This window comes from Notechis scutatus, chromosome 6 (assembly GCF_049901735.1).
Source record: "Notechis scutatus isolate UNSWTSFEM ecotype Mainland chromosome 6, rNotScu1.2, whole genome shotgun sequence".
Taxonomy (NCBI): Eukaryota; Metazoa; Chordata; class Lepidosauria; order Squamata; family Elapidae; genus Notechis; species Notechis scutatus.
In genome coordinates, this window is record NC_142014.1 from 71400010 (window position 1) to 71418407 (window position 18398).

The 18398-nt window shown below is 39.1% G+C and overlaps 1 protein-coding gene across 4 annotated transcripts in view; it reads left to right on the forward strand.

Moving 5' to 3' along the window:
* AEBP2 (AE binding protein 2) overlaps positions 1-18398 on the forward strand; it is a 47938-nt gene that overhangs the window by 14662 nt on the left and 14878 nt on the right. For 2 of the 4 annotated variants that reach the window (XM_087968739.1, XM_087968740.1), the window contains exons 3-6: positions 7075-7182; positions 9184-9370; positions 10884-10952; positions 18103-18227. In XM_087968739.1, the coding sequence (XP_087824865.1) occupies positions 7075-7182; positions 9184-9370; positions 10884-10952; positions 18103-18227 (489 nt within the window). The remainder of the gene's footprint in view (positions 1-7074; positions 7183-9183; positions 9371-10883; positions 10953-18102; positions 18228-18398) is intronic. The other 2 variants (XM_087968741.1, XM_087968742.1) reach the window with 1 other exon arrangement.

The following is an 18398-nucleotide window of genomic DNA, read 5'->3' on the forward strand; positions in this document are numbered from 1 at the left end:
ATTATGACTGTTTTCGCACTTACGACTCTTGCAGCATCCCCATAGTCACATGATCAAAATTCAGAAGCTTGGCAACTGGGGTTTGTGATGGTCACAGTGTCCCTGGGCTCATGTGATCCCCTTTTGCAAACTTCCGACAAGCCAAGTCAATGGGGAAGCCAGATTCACTTAACAACCTTGTTATTAACAATTGCAATGATTCAATTAACGGCGAGAAAGATGGCAAAATAGGGCAAAACTCAGTTAACAACTATCTCACCGAGCAACAGAAATTTTGGGCTCAATTGTGGTCGTAAGTCAAGGACTATCCATATTCCTTGTTTTTGAAGTAATGAAATTGGTTTGGAGGAGTTGGAAAATTGGGGAAGAAGGAATGAGTTGTGAAGAAGATGGTCTAATTGTCTGATGGTTTTCTAGATCCTATCCTTAAGTCAGTGAAAGAAAACCATGTTTCACATTTTTGAGGTCTTATGCAATATAGTGCTAGTTGTGACAGTAAATAATTTAACTGAAGGGTGTGTTACATCAAACTTCGTCTAGGTCCAAATTTTGCACTTTCTTTTGAATTACTTGGTTACCCAAATCAAGTGAAATTCGAAAAAGATGTAATGCACGCCTATCAGTGGCTTCATTTGATACAATTCAGATTTAAATTGCTGGTCTTCTTATTGTGTGTTTTCCATAAGTTAGGGTAGAATTGACAACCTGATATATTTTCCTTCTAATTAGTTGCAATAAATTTTTCATAGGAAATGCACATTATATATTTGAGCATCTGATTCTTTCAACACAGAATCATGACTAGGCTCTAAGATGGCCTTCAACTTGTCAAGCAGGGGAACAAATCACACTGTAATTTATGAGGAGCTGCTTTGGTATGCTGTACTTCAGTTGGAGCAACAGCTACTTAGCAATACTGTTCATTCCAAAGCAAATTAAACAATTTTTCAGTTTTGGCATATTACAGGCAAAACCATGCAGCCATGCCAAGTACTTCTTCTAGGAGCAAGCGGTGGGAATGTGCCTTTTCTGCCATTCCTTCTTTGTCCTTGTTCGACTTAGCAAATAATCTCATGTGTACCCTTTCTAATCGTTGTTTTTAAAGGCATAAAGATGCTGCCTTTGGGGATGTTTCAAATGGAGTTGTTGCCCACTTTTAACTGTCCCACGCTGTCTCCAAAAGAGACTTTGTTGGCCTAAATTGGATTTCACTGAAGGGTAGAAATTGAAACAGACTCGTATAGTTGACTTAAATGAAACAATAGTTTAAAACTCAGATTCAACTACTGTAGAGTTGATTCAGAATGTGTTGGCAGTGACCAGATTGCATGTTCTGGGTCCCATCAGTTAAACAGGGTTGTAAAAGTGGCTCTCCACTTGGAAGATCAAACCAAGAAATTTAACTACTTAGGAAGGAAAGAAAATTATTTTTATTGAAATTAGCTATAATAGGAGAACCTTGTAAGACTGATTGTGCTATACCTCCTCTTCCTTCTTACAGTTCATTGAATTTAGTGGAGTGTCTGTCTGAGCTACTTCTGAATGGTATCTGGATCTTCTGGACTTTAAAAATGTTTCAGTCCTTTAGCCTAGCCAACAGCACCTGCATAATTCCATCCAGGTCATTTTGGGTACTCCCTCTATATTTGTTCTGACCCAAGCCTTATTCCAATTAAACATACACAAACTGTGTATAAAAGCAAACCTTTTTTAATGCGGCGCTGGGAAATCTTTGCATTCCCAGCCAAGAGTCATTTAAACCTAATTGTCCGAGATAAAAGCAAGTCCTTTCAAGATTGTAAAAGGCTGCCAAGAACAGAAGTCTAATTACAGATAAATAACAACCAACAGAAGTTTCAAAACAAAACCAGAGTTTGCAGGGCTTCAACGAGGACTCAAAGTCTAAAGAACTTCTTTGCTTCCTGCAAAGAACACATCCCTGAGGGCTGGTTTTTATCCCATATGGGCAGGGCAATCGCCTTCCAGCCTTACTCCCGAGTTGCCCTTGCTACTTCAGCTGCTCTCTCCTTCGAGCAGGCCTGCGCACACTGGGCACAGGCTCCCTGGGGTCCTCTGCTTCACTGCTGCCAGACTCCAAAAGCTCCAAAGGCAGCACCCCACTCTCCAATAGTCCTGGCCCATCCCTGCGTCAGACGCAGGACCCTCGTCCAAGTCCTCGCCAGCCTCCCTGACTGGTTTCCTTTCGTCCTTGCTGTCAGAGACCTCTGCCGTCTGCACCTCCTGCTGGCGAGCCACAACAATATTCCATTTTTGCTACTACACCTGCCCAATGGCATGATATCCCCTCCTCAAATCATAAGGTCCTAATCCTGCCAGCCTTTAGAAAGCCTTGAAGATCCTTGAAGTTCAAGCGTAAGGACATTCTGTGACCCATTTTTAACATTCTAAATGTGATTTGCCTCCAGCATGATATGTTTTAATTTCTGTTGTCTTTTTATGGTGTTTTTTTTTTCCTTAACCCAAGAGTCGCGTGTTGAAAGGATGGTCATACAGATTTTCAAATTACAAATAACATTCTATCCTTCAGGGCATTATTTACCAAAGACTTATTGGAGTTCCCAATGTAGGGAATAAAAAAGCTCAAAAGAGAAGGTGAAAGAGCCTGGAAGTGGGCCTTCCTTGTGGGGCCTCTTTTGGACTTGATTGCTACTGCTTCCATGACCTTCTGGAAGTTCTTAAAAGCTTGGCTGTCGTGGAAGGTTTTGGAGGATTTGATACAGTTCCCAGTGCCAGAGGAGTATTATTTTAATGTTTTAAACTGTAATGGTGTGTTTTATTTCTTGGTTTATTGCGCAGGCTGCAGTTATTGCTTTTCTATACTTCTTTGAGTCACTTCGGCTGAGGCAGGCTGCAAATCTATAAGTAAATAAAAGTATACTAATAAACCCCATGTAGGAACCAATTTTTGAAGTAATCACGTTGTGGTGTCCTTGTAAAATAATAATCCTTAGCGCAAGAGCCAGATTGTGGTTTCTGAAAGAAGGTGGAATCAAGATCATCATGGCTGGTGAATGGGGCTGAGCTGCTTGTTCCCTTATTAGTTTGTATTTGATCCCCTGACCAGAAGCAGGGATAACATCACAATTCCCTTCACCGCTGCTCTTACCTGGATGATACAGTTCACCTAATTAATGGAACTATTACAGTTTCATTAGCTGCATATAGAGGTAGTCCTTGACTTGTTCACCATTCACTTAGTGACTGTTTACTGTTTTAACATTTTATTTATAAAATATTATTTATACAATATTATAAAATATTGTAAAATAGAAAAGTAAATAGAAAAGCAATGGGGAGGAAAAGGGAACAGAAGTGAGGAAGTACAGGAAAAGAAACATTGACTTTCGACACTCTGTTGCAGTAAAATAAGGCATTAACATCAAATCACAACTTTCTGCTTTTTTCATAATATGAACAAGCTGTTTCTGAAAAGATCAAAATTCAGGTGCTTGGCAACTGGCATATGTTTATGACAATTGCAGTGTCTTGGGGTTGTGTGGTTGCCTTTTGTAACCTTCCCAGCCAGCTTCCGACCAGCAAAATCAATAGAGGAAGCCAGATTCACTTAACAACTGCAGTGATTCTCTTAACAACTGTGGAAATAGGGTCATAAAATGGGGCACAGCTCAACAACTGTCTTGCTTAGCAACAGAAATTTTGGGCTTCTTTGAAGGGTGTAAGTCAAGGATTATCTGTTATAATTACACCATTATAACATGGGCATAAATTGGATTCTAACATGTAAGTTGAACTGCAATGTAGAATTCATTGGTTTTACCAATGAAAAAATATTTTTGCTCATACTGCACTACTGCAAAAGGGTGTTTTTCTTTAGTGATTGTTAACTCATGTATTATATATGTAATATGTGGAGAGGAATTGTATGCTTTACCGAAGTAGACATATTGCATCAGATATATATCTGATCCAGTGGTGATATTCTACCGGTTTGGCCCGGTTCTTACGAGCCGGTAGCAGCAATGAGCAGCGGAGACCGAACCGGTTCTCTCTGCTGGCCCTGCTGTTGGGCCCACCCGCCCACCTGGGCTCCCATACTCACCTTTATCCGCTGAATTTGAAGGGCAGCTGCTTTGCGCGGCACAGAAGAGTGCCTCGCGGCAGCTGCTGAAGTGACCAGGATCATGCAGGCTTGCAGGAGGCGAGTTAGAATGCTCTGCGTCTGTGCAAAGTGCATGTTTGGCACGCACGTGCACACACAGTGCGCCCACCAAGCCACGCCGGTGGCAACAATACTTGAATCCCACCACTGATCTGATCCATTAATTAAACACATTTGCCCTTGTGTTGTTTGGCAAATTCCTTGTGGGTTATTTTAAAGAGATATTTTATTAATAACAACAGAACAATTTGCATTGTTGTCATAAGAGTCCACAAGGTTCATCTGACTTACTAACCAGACTTTTATTCGACCTATCTGTCTCCATCTTTCCAAGTATCCTTTTAGGACTTGGGCAAGAGGTGGGCCTCTCTTTTCATTACAATATAGGAAAGAAATCCGTGTTACCCTCTCAAAACCACTTCAACTGAAAGTGAGAAGTCAGCATTTGAGGCCACTGAGGATGTCCGCGGTCAATTTAAAATATCTCATTATTTGAGATACTGATAAAGTTAAGGCAAAAAGTCATGATTGAAGTATATTTTAAATGGATATTTTTTAAAGTGAAATTTAATTTGCTCCTTCCATACATTTCCACAAATTGTCTAGGATTTTGGTCTCTTATCAGCCACAAGGCAATCTATTTCCTACATTCTGAAATATGTGGAGTTGAAAAAGTGACAAAAGAGGCACTTATAATGACCAACTCATAGCAGCCACCTATAGCTGGACAGCTATTAGGACAAGTTTCCCATGGTATCTGTGATAGATTAAGGAGGCCAACACTAGAGAAAAAACTCCAAAAGTCCCTAAATTCTTCCAAGTATCTAGGCTACATGAAATGCCAAGTCAAATAACCATTTGGACAATGCCCAAGTAACTTCTCAAACAGGCAGCAAATCTGGGGGTATTGGCACAATTTTCTAAAGACAGAGATAAGTATTTTGGTTAGGTTCTTAAATAGTCATGACTCAATCCATCCTTTCTGAATTTCACGTTTCAAGTGGTCCTCTTAGATTGGTAACTTCACAGAACTAAGTTAGCTATTTCAGCTGTATATTCATTGTGTGATGATTCTTGGCAATTACTGTTCTCTTTGAATTTAGAAACACCTTTTCATTTCTCATTTTTTGAACAGTTGATTCTGTTTAAAAGAAAACTAGACAACTTCTCTTAACATGCTAAGACATTGCTACCAGTAGTAAGAACCAGTCAGGAGGTGCATTAAATGTGCTAAAAGCAAAAGTTCTTTACAGAAATATGTACACTGCTCAAAAAAATAAAAACACAAAAATAAGACATCCTAGATCTGAATGAATGAAATATTCTTATTAAATACTTTGTTCATTACATAGTTGAATGTGCTGACAACAAACTCACACAAACATTATCAATGGAAATCAAATTTAGCAACACATGGAGGTCTGGATTTGGAGTTACACTCAAAATTAAAGTGGAAAAAAACACTACAGGCTGATCCAACTTTGATGTAATGTCCTTAAAACAAGTCAAAATGAGGCTCAGTAGTGTGTGTGGCTTCCACGTGCCTGTATGACCTCCCTACAACACCTGGGCATGCTCCTGATGAGGTGGCAGATGGTCTCCTGAGGGATCTCCTCCCACATCTGGACTAAAGCATCCCCCAACTCCTGGACAGTCTGTGGTGCAACGTGGCGTTGGTGGATGGAGCGAGACATGATGTCCCAGATGTGCTCAATTGGATTCAGGTCTGGGGAACGGGTGGGCCAGTCCATAGCATCAATGCCTTCGTCTTGCAGGAACTGCTGACACACTCAAGCCACATGAGGTCTAGCGTTGTCTTGCATTAGGAGAAACCCAGGGCCAACCGCACCAGCATATGGTCTCACAAGGGGTCTGAGGATCTCATCTCGGTACCTAATGGCAGTCAGGCTACCTCTGGTGAGCACATGGAGGGCTGTGCAGCCCCCTAAAGAAATGCCACCCCACACCATTACTGACCCACTGCCAAACTGGTCATGCTGGAGGATGTTGCAGGCAGCAGAACGTTCTCCACGGCGTCTCCAGACCCTGTCACGTCTATCACGTGCTCAGTGTGAACCTGCTTTCATCTGTGAAGAGCACAGGGCGCCAGTGGCCAATTTGCCAATCTTGGTGTTCTGTGGCAAATGCCAAACGTCCTGCACGGTGTTGGGCTGTAAGCACAACCCCCACCTGTGGATGTCAGGCCCTCATACCACCCTCATGGAGTCTGTTTCTGACCGTTTGAGCAGCCACATGCACATTTGTGGCCCATTGGAGGTCATTTTGCAGGGCTCTGGCAGTGTTCCTCCTGTCCCTCCTTGCACAAAGGCAGAGGTAATGGTCCTGATGCTGGGTTGTTGCCCTCCTACGGCCTCCTCCATGTCTCCTGATGTACTGGGCTGTCTCCTGATAGGGCCTCCATGCTCTGGACACTACACTGACAGACACAGCAAACCTTCTTGCCACAGCTCGCATTGATGTGCCATCCTGGATGAGCTGCACTACCTGAGCCACTTGTGTGGGTTGTAGACTCCGTCTCATGCTACCACGAGAGTGAAAGCACCACCAGCATTCAAAAGTGACCAAACCATCAGCCAGAAAGCATAGGAACTGAGACGTGGTCTGTGGTCACCACCTGCAGAACCACTCCTTTATTGGGGATGTCTTGCTAACTGCCTATGCTTTCCACCTGTTGTCTGTTCCATGTGCACAACAGCATGTGAAATTGATTGTCAATCAGTGTTGCTACCTAAGTGGACAGTTTGATTTCACAGAAGTGTGATTGACTTGGAGTTACATTGTGTTGTTTAAGTGTTCCCTTTATTTTTTTGAGCAGTGTATTTTCAGGTAATTTATTGAGTTAAAATAATATATTGAATGTTAAAAATATGTGTAACAGGAGCTTCCGCCTAATTTGTGTTTTTTCTTACTAGGTATTTGTTTGCTTATGGAAAGGCTGCAAAGTGTATAACACACCATCAACAAGTCAGAGTTGGTTACAGCGGCATATGTTGACCCATAGTGGGGACAAACCTTTTAAGGTAGGTCATTTTCCAAGTTTTTTTTAGCCTATCTTGTTTTCTTTTATCTTTGTATTCAATATTTATTATAATATTTATGCATTTATCTGAAAGGAAGGCATTGTCCTTTCTCCCTGAAATAACTTGTCTGTAAAATATGACAGTAGTCTGTCTAAATTAACAGATTCAAAAAGGAATAAAAGTACAATAGGAGAGACTGACTAACTTGAAAAAATTTGGGAAACAATACTTTAAGGTTCGTGCCTGCTTAATCACTCTGGAAAAGCTATTCCACAGTAAAGGGTTTGTTTGTTTTTTGGTGTGGCTCATAATGAGTAGAAGAAATTTTAAGAAGCCCCTCTTTCACAAATCTATAAAAGTCAGGTTCATGCATTTGAGACATTAAACCAAAGGAAGCCCTAGCACTTTGAATTAGGCCTGGAAACAAATAGACAGTGGGAATAGCTCCCACTGCAATGACTCAGGCTAAAAACACTGAGCTTGTCAGCTGGAAAGCCAGCTGAGTTCAAGACCTGAGTGCAGCATGATGGCTGAGCTCCTGTTATTTGCCCCAGCTCTTGCCCACCTAGCAGGACAAAAGTATGCAAATGCGAGTAGATAGGTAGGTACCACTTCAATGGGGAAGGTAACAGCGTTCTGTGAGCCTCAGCATATAGTCATCCTGGCCACATGACCATGGAAACATCTTTGGACAATGCTGGCTCCCTTGGTTAAGAAATGGAGATAAACATTGCCCCCTAGAGTCAGATACGAATGGATGGGGGAACCTTTACCTTTATAGCCCCATGTCATTGGCATTTGATGTTCTCACATAGCCATGTCTGTCAATGTGCCCATAGCCAGTCTATGCATCAGTGGAAGTTTCCCTGTGACAGAGAAAACTTCACACTTGGGAATTTCACAGTGTAGATCCTCATGGCCAAATCATTAACCAAGCAGCCTTCATAGGTGATGAACCAAACACAGGTGGGTAAGAGAGAGAAATTATACTTTATTTCTTTCTACACTACTTTATTCTTGGCAGTTCACCAGAAAAAATTATGGTTCTAGTGATTTTGGAACATTTTGCTAATTTTGTGTATGCCTTCGCCCTATGAAAGGCTTTCTGTACTGGAGAGAACTCACATTCCACCTAATTGAAAAATCCTGTTGGTTTGATTAGTAGCATTTTCAAATTATTAAATGACAGTTGGAAAAAAAACTAAGTGGAAGGCCATTTGGTACAGTTTGTAATGGTGTGGTTTCCTACATGTCCTCTTGGTTAATGTTCCTGATGTTAGAGAGGAAAGGATGATAGATAGATAGATAGATAGATAGATAGATAGATAGATAGATAGATAGATAGATAGATGATAGATAGATAGATAGATAGATAGATTAGATAGATAGATAGATAGATAGATAGATAGATAGATAGATAGATAGATAGATAGATAGATAGATAGATAGATAGATAGATAGATAGATAGATAATCGCTTCCTGACAGCAGGAATTGTCATAGAATATTACATCTACTTTAATCATCATATTTGAGGAAATGCAATACTTCAACTGAGTTTTTCTAATCTTATTGACTTAATCTTATTGTTAGATTTGTTTCTTTATAAAAGAACAAGTATTCATTCACATAAACAAAAACCCATTAATATCTGCTGTTAACTATGCAAAAAAGCTGTTGCAGTTGGTATGACTTCATATTGTTGGCTATGTTCTCACATCATTGGAATTGAATTATTGCTCTAGTGTTCAAAAATTCACCTTTGTCTACTTTCATTTCTTGATTGCATGCTGTGTTGCACTAAAGAACAATGAAGGGAAGGTAATCTTTAATAATTGACATCCTGCTTGAAGTGAGCACTTCTCAGTGTGTTGACTGGGATTGCTCAGTTGTTCTTTTCATAAAAGGATTACAGCAAAGCAAGATCGCATCAGCCTGTTCCTTCTGGGTTCAGTGATAGCCGCACTGAGTACCTCTAACGTTGCTTTTTTTTTTTTTTTAGTGCGTTGTGGGAGGTTGCAATGCTAGTTTTGCTTCCCAGAGTGGACTGGCTCGGCATGTACCAACACACTTCAGTCAGCAGAATTCTTCAAAAGTTACCAACCAGCCAAAGGCAAAAGAAGAGTCTCCTTCTAAAGCTGGAATGAACAAAAGAAAGAAGTTAAAGAACAAACGGAGGCGCTCCTTACGTAAGTCTGTGCAACGTTTTAGTTCTGTGATACGCTTTATAACCCCGCAGCTTACCTTTGATGGCTTGCTTGCTCTCAATAGCGCTTTTTTTTTTTTTTTTTTTGCCTCTTTACCACCCTCTTGCAAATCCTCTCATTAGTAGCTTTGAATTTAAGATCTTGCTCCATGGAAAAGTCAGATGATTATACCTAGTATGAATGTACTTTCTTAACTTATCCTCAGCTCTGAAGTTGAAGGCTTCAGAATTAGAGCAGGCAGAAGCTATGTCTGATAGGATTTCTTTACTGACCAGAATACTTAGTTAGTTGGCATTCAGAGGGCAATGATTACTATCATTTTTGTCATCCTCTCTGGAATCCTTTATTAGGCCAAGAAGTAAACAATTAAAAAAAAATTATCTGATGCTGTATTAGCACCTGACAGTCATGGTTACTGAAGGCGTAGCATAAGGGATCTGCAAGGAACTGCATTCCCCAACATCATTTTGGATGATATTTTGAAGGAATTCACAATTTAACTTCTCAGGAATCACAATTTGGAGCGGGAGGCATTGTGGATTTGTAGTTATATTTTTGTAGACAATAATGAAAAAATAGTTTTTGAAACAAGCTTAATATATCCCTATATTAAAAGTTTAAAAAAAATCTCAGTAATCTAACTGAAATTTCATATTCAGACCGATTTTAATGTTTCAGTTTAGTTGAAAGGATAGCTTTAAAATAGTATTTTCCAAGCTTGGCAAATTAAAGATGTGTGTATTTCAATTCCCAGCATGCTGGCTGGGGAATTCTGGGAGTTGACATCCTTCCATCTTCAAGTTGCCACGGTTGGGAAACCCTTCTCTAAAAGGATCTGTGTTAGAATTTTTTTTTTTATTTTTTTTGCTTGACCTGATTACTTAGCATAGACTGCATATGATAGATCTGGACTGGAAAAACCTATTTCAGTTCTCATTCAACCGTAGAATTCACAAAAAATTGAACTGGTTGTATCTCTGAGTTCAGTCTTACATTACGAAGTAGTTGTAAAGATGAAGTGAGGTACAGTTGGAAGCTGTTTGTTTGGAAATAAGACTGGCCCAGCTAACAAAGATTTGAATAGTGTTTGTTGTTGTTAGAATTACCAACCTTTTCTCATGGCTGCCCTCCTAACAGATTCTTTGTGCTCAGACTCTAAAGAATCTTTTCCCCTTTGAACCCAGAGCACTTTCTGCACTCCTGCTTTCTCTTTCAACAACTTGGCAAGTCGTCCATTATCGGCTGGGATGCTTCAAAGAGGAAAGCTCCCGTAAGATAAGATCCATGAAAAAAAATGGAGGGGGATCTATATTGGCAAAATCCATTTTTTTTCAAGATGGACGTTAATACTGCTATGGTCTTGAGTTAAAAAATGACTTCTGCAGTGGCATAGGTGATAACTGCACTTGTATTGAATCAGCCACTCATTTCACAAAACGTTTAAGGTTTTAGGATATTGGATATATAAAGGCCTTGACTCTGCTGTCCTCTATAGGGCTGGTGCCAGACTGTGCTGGGGAACTCTTAACCACTGACAAGAGAATAGGAGTGGTCACACGTCATGGTAAGCCAGAATTCTGACTCGCTGTGAAAGAGCAAGCGTGCTTAATGAACGCTGCTCAATAGCTCCCACTTAGCTTCCACTAGTGGGACTAGCTAAGCAAACCAAGGAATGCTCTTTCTGAGGTTTGCTTATTGTGACACACAAACTATTTGGCTTCTTTCCCAGGTAAGTCAGGATTAGAACAAACCATGGTTTATAAGTCCAACAGTTTCGGGGGGGAGTCAACTCTCCTACTTCCTACATTGCAATAAAATAATCTTAGGAGTTTCTACAGGATCATGTTGGCTCTTGTTGATGATTCACATGTGTTGATAGCAAAAAAATGCTTTTTTTCTTGTGCATTTATTTATCACCAAGGAAAGGATATAAACATTGGAGGATTTTATGGGGATCCTTTTGCAGCCTACAGCATACTTTTTAATATTCCAGATTATGTTTGGAGTTGTGCTTTTTTTCTTATACAGACTTCAAAACAAAGTCCTGTTCAAATTGCCTATTAATTTTGTTTTTAAATAATTGCCTTTGGAGCCTATGTTGGGCTTAAAATACTTTTTAGAAAGAAAGATGATGGCAAAGGTTGGTATTTCATTTTATAGCAAGATAGCTTCCCTTCCCTTAGTTATTTTTTTAAATTTTTAAATTTAAATGGGAATATGTATATCTCTGTAGTTATTTTACAACATTTCTAATGTTGCAAACATTAAAACAACACTAGGCCAAACAACTAACATTTCCAGTAAAAAACAAAAATGTCATGATTCTGTTTGATGAAATGAAAGTGTTATAATTTGGTATTGAAAAGCCAAGAGATTCAGAGATGGGAAAAGAATTCCATAAAGTTGGGGTTACCATTGAAGTAATGTGCTGCCTTGTCCGCTCCCATCTATCTCAAAAAGTGGAGGAACTCTGAAATCCTCTTGTAATGATCAAACCAGGTAAGCAGATCCTGTCCTAGCAATGAATCACTGAGGTAACTGGATACTGTGCTGTGTTGAGCTTTGAAAGGTAACTTTCAGGTTTTTTTTTTAATAGACTCGGAACCATAACCAAAACTAACTTAAAATATGTATTATTATGCATGTAGGGGTAGATGGCTACATTTTAGTTCCTCTGTTTTGTACCTTCTAAGTCAGGGGTCTTAAACCCCTGGGCTGCGACCCACTACCGGGCCGTGACCTATTTGGAATTGGGCCATGTGAGGGTTGGCCGGATCATGTGTGCGCGCGCAGTTGAACTTGCACCAACAATGGGCTGGTGGAAACTTGCACATATGTGCACCAGTCCACCTCTTGTGCAAGGGCTCCATATGTGCGCAACAGCCTGCCACTCATGCGGCCCACTTCCCCTCTCCTCCCTCCCCCATGGGATCGCCAAGCCACAAAGGTTGGGGACCACTGTTCTAAGTAGTTTCCAGTGGCAGCCCCAAACAGAGCATGTTGCAATAGTCCAGTTCAGTGGTTAGAAAAATGTGATTTATTTGCTAGGGCTTCTGGGTCCATGCAGGGCCATAACTGGTTTAACACCTGAAGCTGGGCAATGCCCCATCTCCCTGCCCCATCCTGACAACAGTACTTCCTGACATTTAAAGATCAGTTCCTTCATTGGGAACAAACTCCATTCAGTATGACTACTGAGAACTGATGTTGTTTGGATATCCCATGGTCTATTGAAAAATAGCAGCTCTGTCTCGGAGGGGCTCAATCTGAACTTACTTTATCCCATTCAGATCCTCCCAGGATGTAAGCACGAGGTCTCTCGCTTGGCCTGGGGTGGCAGTATACAATTGAGTGTTATTTGCATAGCAGAGTTACCGCATTGTAGAGAGAGAGAGATGCAGTTTCCCACAGTGATTTTACATAGATATTAAATAGTATAAAGGAGAGTCCTGAGGAACCACACATAATAACCAAGGCCTTGAATGTTTCTCCTCCTTCATTTGTGATTGATATCACCACTCATGTAGGAGTAGAACCACCAATAAATATATTCTAGCATCTAATTTCTAATCCAGGCAGGTGAGCCAGAAAGATGCAGGTTCAATGGTAACAAATGCCACTGAAATGTCTGGAAGGTCCCAGAAAGATCAGCCACCACAGCAGCCAATGGCATTTCCCAGGCCAAGCCTCAATCCAGATAATTTGTTTCAGTTAGAATCTTTTGGATTGGAGATGGATCCTGGTTGGTTTTAAGAGTTTATTTGGTATGACCACCCAACCTGTAAATTGATTGTAGGTGACTTAAAATTGTAAAAAAGTATGAAAACAAAAGAAGTAAAAACACAGCAAACATCTGGAATTAAAGAAGAAAATAGAATACAAATGTACATTCCTAATTCCTGAGGATAGAATTGGATCTGCAGTTCTTGGTATTTCAGTAGTATTCATCCTGCCTGCACTTTGGTTAATTAATCAAAATTCTCATAATCACAAAATGAAAATTCTCTAGGACAGTAATAAAAAATGTTATGTTTCAATCATGGAATAGGTGTGTTGTTGAAAATAATCATAATCCTCCTGAATCTAAATTATGAACATTAGTGGTTCATGTGTTTCTGTGTTTCAGAATCTATCTATGCTTGGCAGATATTTGCATGGTTTTAAATCAAAATAATAAAGCATAAATAAGCTTTGGAATTGAAGCCATAGGACATAGAGCTGAATTATGCTTCTGTATCAAAGTTCCTTCCCCTTATAGGATCCTGGCATGTTCACAGTATTCTGAAAGTCATTGACTCCTCTAGAACTTTATGGGAGGTTTGGATGAGAATTTTCTTGGTGCAGCTAATTAGATCTCCTGATTCAAGCTATGATGTTCTGGTAGCTTGACTTGATTCCTTTGGTTTGATTGAAAGTCATGTTTTGTCTTACAAACATTATTGTAGTTAGTGAAAAATGATTTCCAAGCCATAGGGATTCATGCAACACATTAAGCTAAAGTCAAAAACATTATAGTTGAATCTGATACATAAACCCAAGTCATTGTTAAGTTGCATGTTTATTCATGAATGCATTTTCATTTCTCTGTGACTATAGCTTTAAGTATTGAATATATTGTTTGATTATGTGCCATCAAACTGCTATCAGCTCTTATCAGCTACATATATTTTTCCTCATGACAAAAAAACCCTGGTATTTCAGGTCTTCTAATGGCACATCCATTGCCATGAATGAATTCATCCATCTTGCTTCTGATTGTCCTCTTTTCTTCTAATGTTACTAGTATTAGAGCCTTCTCCAGAGAGACAAATCTTCCCAAAATGTATCCAAAGTAGGATAGTTGGAGCATGGCCATTTGCTTAAGAGATCTGTTTGGTTGTTTTCTCAGCTATCTACAGTATTCTCATGTATTTTCTCCAACCCCAAGTTTCAAGAAATTTCAATAGTCTTCCTTCCTGCTTCTTCAAATTCCAGCTTTCACAGGGATTACCATAATTTGCACTGTTCTGATCTTTGTAAGTAATGGACAATCACTGCATTTGAATATATTTTCCAAGGCTTTCACGGGTGCTCTACCATGTGCCAGTGCGCGCTATTTTCTTGACTATTTCTTCCTTTACTATTGATGGTTGATCCTAAAAGGCAGAAATTATCCATTACTTCAGTATCTTCATTGTCAATTCTAATAGTGATTGTTCTTCCTAATATCACGTGTTTCTTTACACAATATATAATTTTAGACCCCCTTTTCCCCTTTTCTTCTTAACTTTTATTACTAGAGCTTGCAGATCCTTGGTGTTTTTGCTATCAGAGTAATCTCATAACACACAGGGTATTGGTTTTTCTTCCTCCAGTTTTAAAACTACATTGATCTTCTTCCAGTTCAGCTTTGCTTAATATATATTCAGCATGTAGATAAGGGGAGAAAAAAATAGCCTTGTTGCACTCCCTAAGTCAATCTGGAACTCTCCATTTCGCCATGTTCTGTCCATGTTGTGGCTTCCTCATTTGTATATAGGTATCCCAAGAGGAGAATGGGATGTTGTGGGATCTCCATTTTTCTAAGCACTAAGCACATCAAAGGACTTTCTATAATAAATGAAATACATGGTGGCTTTTTTTAAATATTCTTTGGCTTTCTCAATTACCTAGCATTCATCAGCAATTAGGTCTCATGTTCCTTGGCCTTTTCCAAAGCCAGTTTGAACATCTGGCATCTCTTTTTCTGTGTGGGTGTCTAATCTGCATTGGGGAGCCTGAGCATCATTTTACTAGCTTATAAAATCAAGGTTATTTGTATGATAGTTTGTTCATTCTCTTAAAGTGTCTTTTCTTTTGTATTAATACGTACTGCATTTTATGTACCTCTTCCAGTGTGTTGCCACTGTGCCACTTTCCAGATTTCCTCATATAAGCTTAGTTAAAACATATTTGTTTATTTTTCTGTTGTTTGCCATATTTCGGTGAGTATTCTACTAGTTTCCTACAGCCTTCTGACTTGATAATGATTAACTTCATCTTTTAGTGCTAAAGGCAGGGCAGGTGTGACATATGAATACTTTGATACATATCACTGATTGATGTCACATACAGGCTTTTCCTATTCCCACTGCCTGTTTAAATATAATATTGTTTGTTGAAAATTATGAAGTGATCCGTATCTTCATTGACTTAATCTTGCACGAAGGTGTTCTTCAAAAAACCAAAGCTTAGCATTGCTGGATTTAATTCACTGATGCCAGATGATTTTGGTGCATGATCAGATGAAGTGTTATCCTTGTTCTGTTTTTTTTCCTGTTTGAGATATATCTAACTATAGTGGACAAGTGATGAAGGAAATCTACCTCAATATATATTTTAATGTATGCTCATTTGATAGTTATAATAGTGTCTCTGCTGAACAGCTGAAGAGAACTAGGAACCATAAATTTGGGCAATTTATTCAGCTCACCAACCTGGATTTGGATGCCTTCAAAAAAATTTTTAGCACAAAAAGTATATTAAAAAAAAACCCAGCTCAATTTTGAAAGTGTCTGTGAGCACCCATTTTCCCCATGATTGCAGTCCACATAATGAAAACAATGTTAGATCAAATACTTCTTCAAGAACATAAAAATAATGTTATTAAAGTGGCAAAGTATAATTCAAATCTCCTATTCACATTATTGTGGTTCAGTTGAGCTCAAATCAGTAGCATTATATGCTCAGTGTGATAAATCAGAATTAAACTTTCTTACATTTTGTATTTATCTCATTGTCTTTGAATTGGATTTAAATAATTGCAATCATACAACAGCTAGTGTTGAAGTATTTTCTACAAATAAGCAAGAGATGCAAGCTGCTTTAATTAAAAAAATAAAGTTCTAGGGTCAAGGGGTAGAATTATAGCCCTGTGTGGTTCACACTAGCTGTAATCCAGAAACTTCTTGTATTGTTTCATATTTAGCAATATATAATTACATTTATTATATCTTGGTTGGTATTATGAAACTATTTAGTCATGAGAAGCTGTTGAATGAAGATTAATCTTCCATGGAATAAAACTGGAAAGGGAAAGAATATGAGCTGTTAAGCAAATATTTTATGAAAGATTTAGTTTTCCAGATTGTATCTGTTTCTGGAACCTTATGGATGGACATCCACTAACCTAATCGTTGATTGTATCTGAAAATGACCCTCCATGGCTATAAAAATATATGTATGTTTTATGAATAACAGGGAGCAATGCCAAGTTAACTGAGGTTAATTAAGCACACAGGTATAACATTGGAGATATCTGGCTTAGTAGCAGTGTATTGCAGCCTCAATTTAAAGGACCATTAGAAATAGGGAATGCCTGTCATTCAGCTTCTTGGTCTGGGTTTATCAAGGAGCCAAACCTAAAAAAAAGGAATCAGCAGCAAAAAGAAAAATATAATTAAAAAGGCAGCACCAAAAGCTGAGCCAGGTTATCATAAATGTCAGGCCTTAAATGCTAAGAAGCTGGAAGCCAGAAATCACCAACTAAGATGTTTCTGAGGAACAATACATAAATAAAACAAATAACAGTGAACCAGTTGTGCACGAATAGGGGTGTCAAATTCGATTTCATTGAGGGCCACATCAGGGTTGTGTTTGACCTCAGGAGGCCAGAATCGGTGTGGCCAGCATGTGTTGGGGCCGCCTCTGGTTGCCCAAGCGCTCTGCCAGTGAAAACAGGCTCCTGAGCTCCGTTTTTGGCTGCGACGGCCTCCTGCGACCCTCTGCCAGCAAAAACGGCTCTCGGGAGGGCCGCATGTGGCCCTCGTGAGCTGTGTTTTCTCTGGCAGAGGCACCATGGGCCGGTCCTTCACTATTTCCAGGGCAGCCCCGCAGACCAGATCTATGCACTCTGAGGGCTGGATCCAGCCCCTGGGCCTTGAGTTTAACACGCCTGCCCAAGAAGGTATGTTAATGCACACATAGGCAGCATATTTCCTAAACTATGGATTTGTGTATTCTGGGAGAGGTTGGGACTGATATTTATTAAATCCAAAACCTATTGCTTCAAAACCTGATAAATGGAAGTTTTTGCTATTTTTTTTTAAATAATCTTGTAATACTAGTTGCTTGCAAATGAAAGTAAGATGGCAGTGGGATGTGGTTGCAAAATAAAACAAACATAGTTTTATTAATGTTACTACAAAGTGTTTTTTTTCAAATCCCAGGAAGTAATAGTTTCACTTTATCTTCTGTTTATCAGATCCTTTCCTTGAATGTTATGTCAAGTTCTGAAAAGAAAGAAAAAAATTATAAAAATTGGTCCAGGGAAGATCAAGAATATTGATTTGAAGACGGGAAAATTAACACTGAATGCACTGGGAAGGGTTAATTTCGAAAGAGGAAAATGTAATTCCAGTTTTCAAATGCCTAAAAGGGTTTTTCAGAAGAAAAAGCCCTTCTAAACCTGTCCCTTTCTCACCTGAATGCAGACTTTGGAATATTGCATTTAAATTACAAAAGGCAAAACTTCAGTGAAACATTAGCAGATGACTTCCTCATAGTAAGAACAGTTTGATAATTTTAAAAATAGAATCATCGTAGATATATCCAGTTTTACAGCCTGTGTGCTATGAAAGCAGAAGGCGTAATCTTTCTTCCTTAAAGTAAGATAAAAAAGCTGAACATTTAAATATGTTGCATACACCCTTGCATTGTAGTTGAAGGCTTGCTTTGTTTTTTTCCCCCTTCCTTAGCAAGACCTCATGACTTCTTCGATACACAGACCTTGGACGCCATACGGCATCGAGCTATTTGCTTTAACCTTTCTGCTCACATAGAAAGTTTGGGAAAAGGCCACAGTGTTGTATTTCACAGTACGGTAAGTATTATTATCTACCATGCTTGGTATATTTATAATATCTTCAATATTTTCAAACAGCCTTTCTACACTGAAATATACATCATTGTGCATTGTTATTACAGATTTAATTTAGATAATGTTGCTTGAAAAGTCTTCTGCAGAGACTTCTGTGCTCTTCTTCCCAAAATA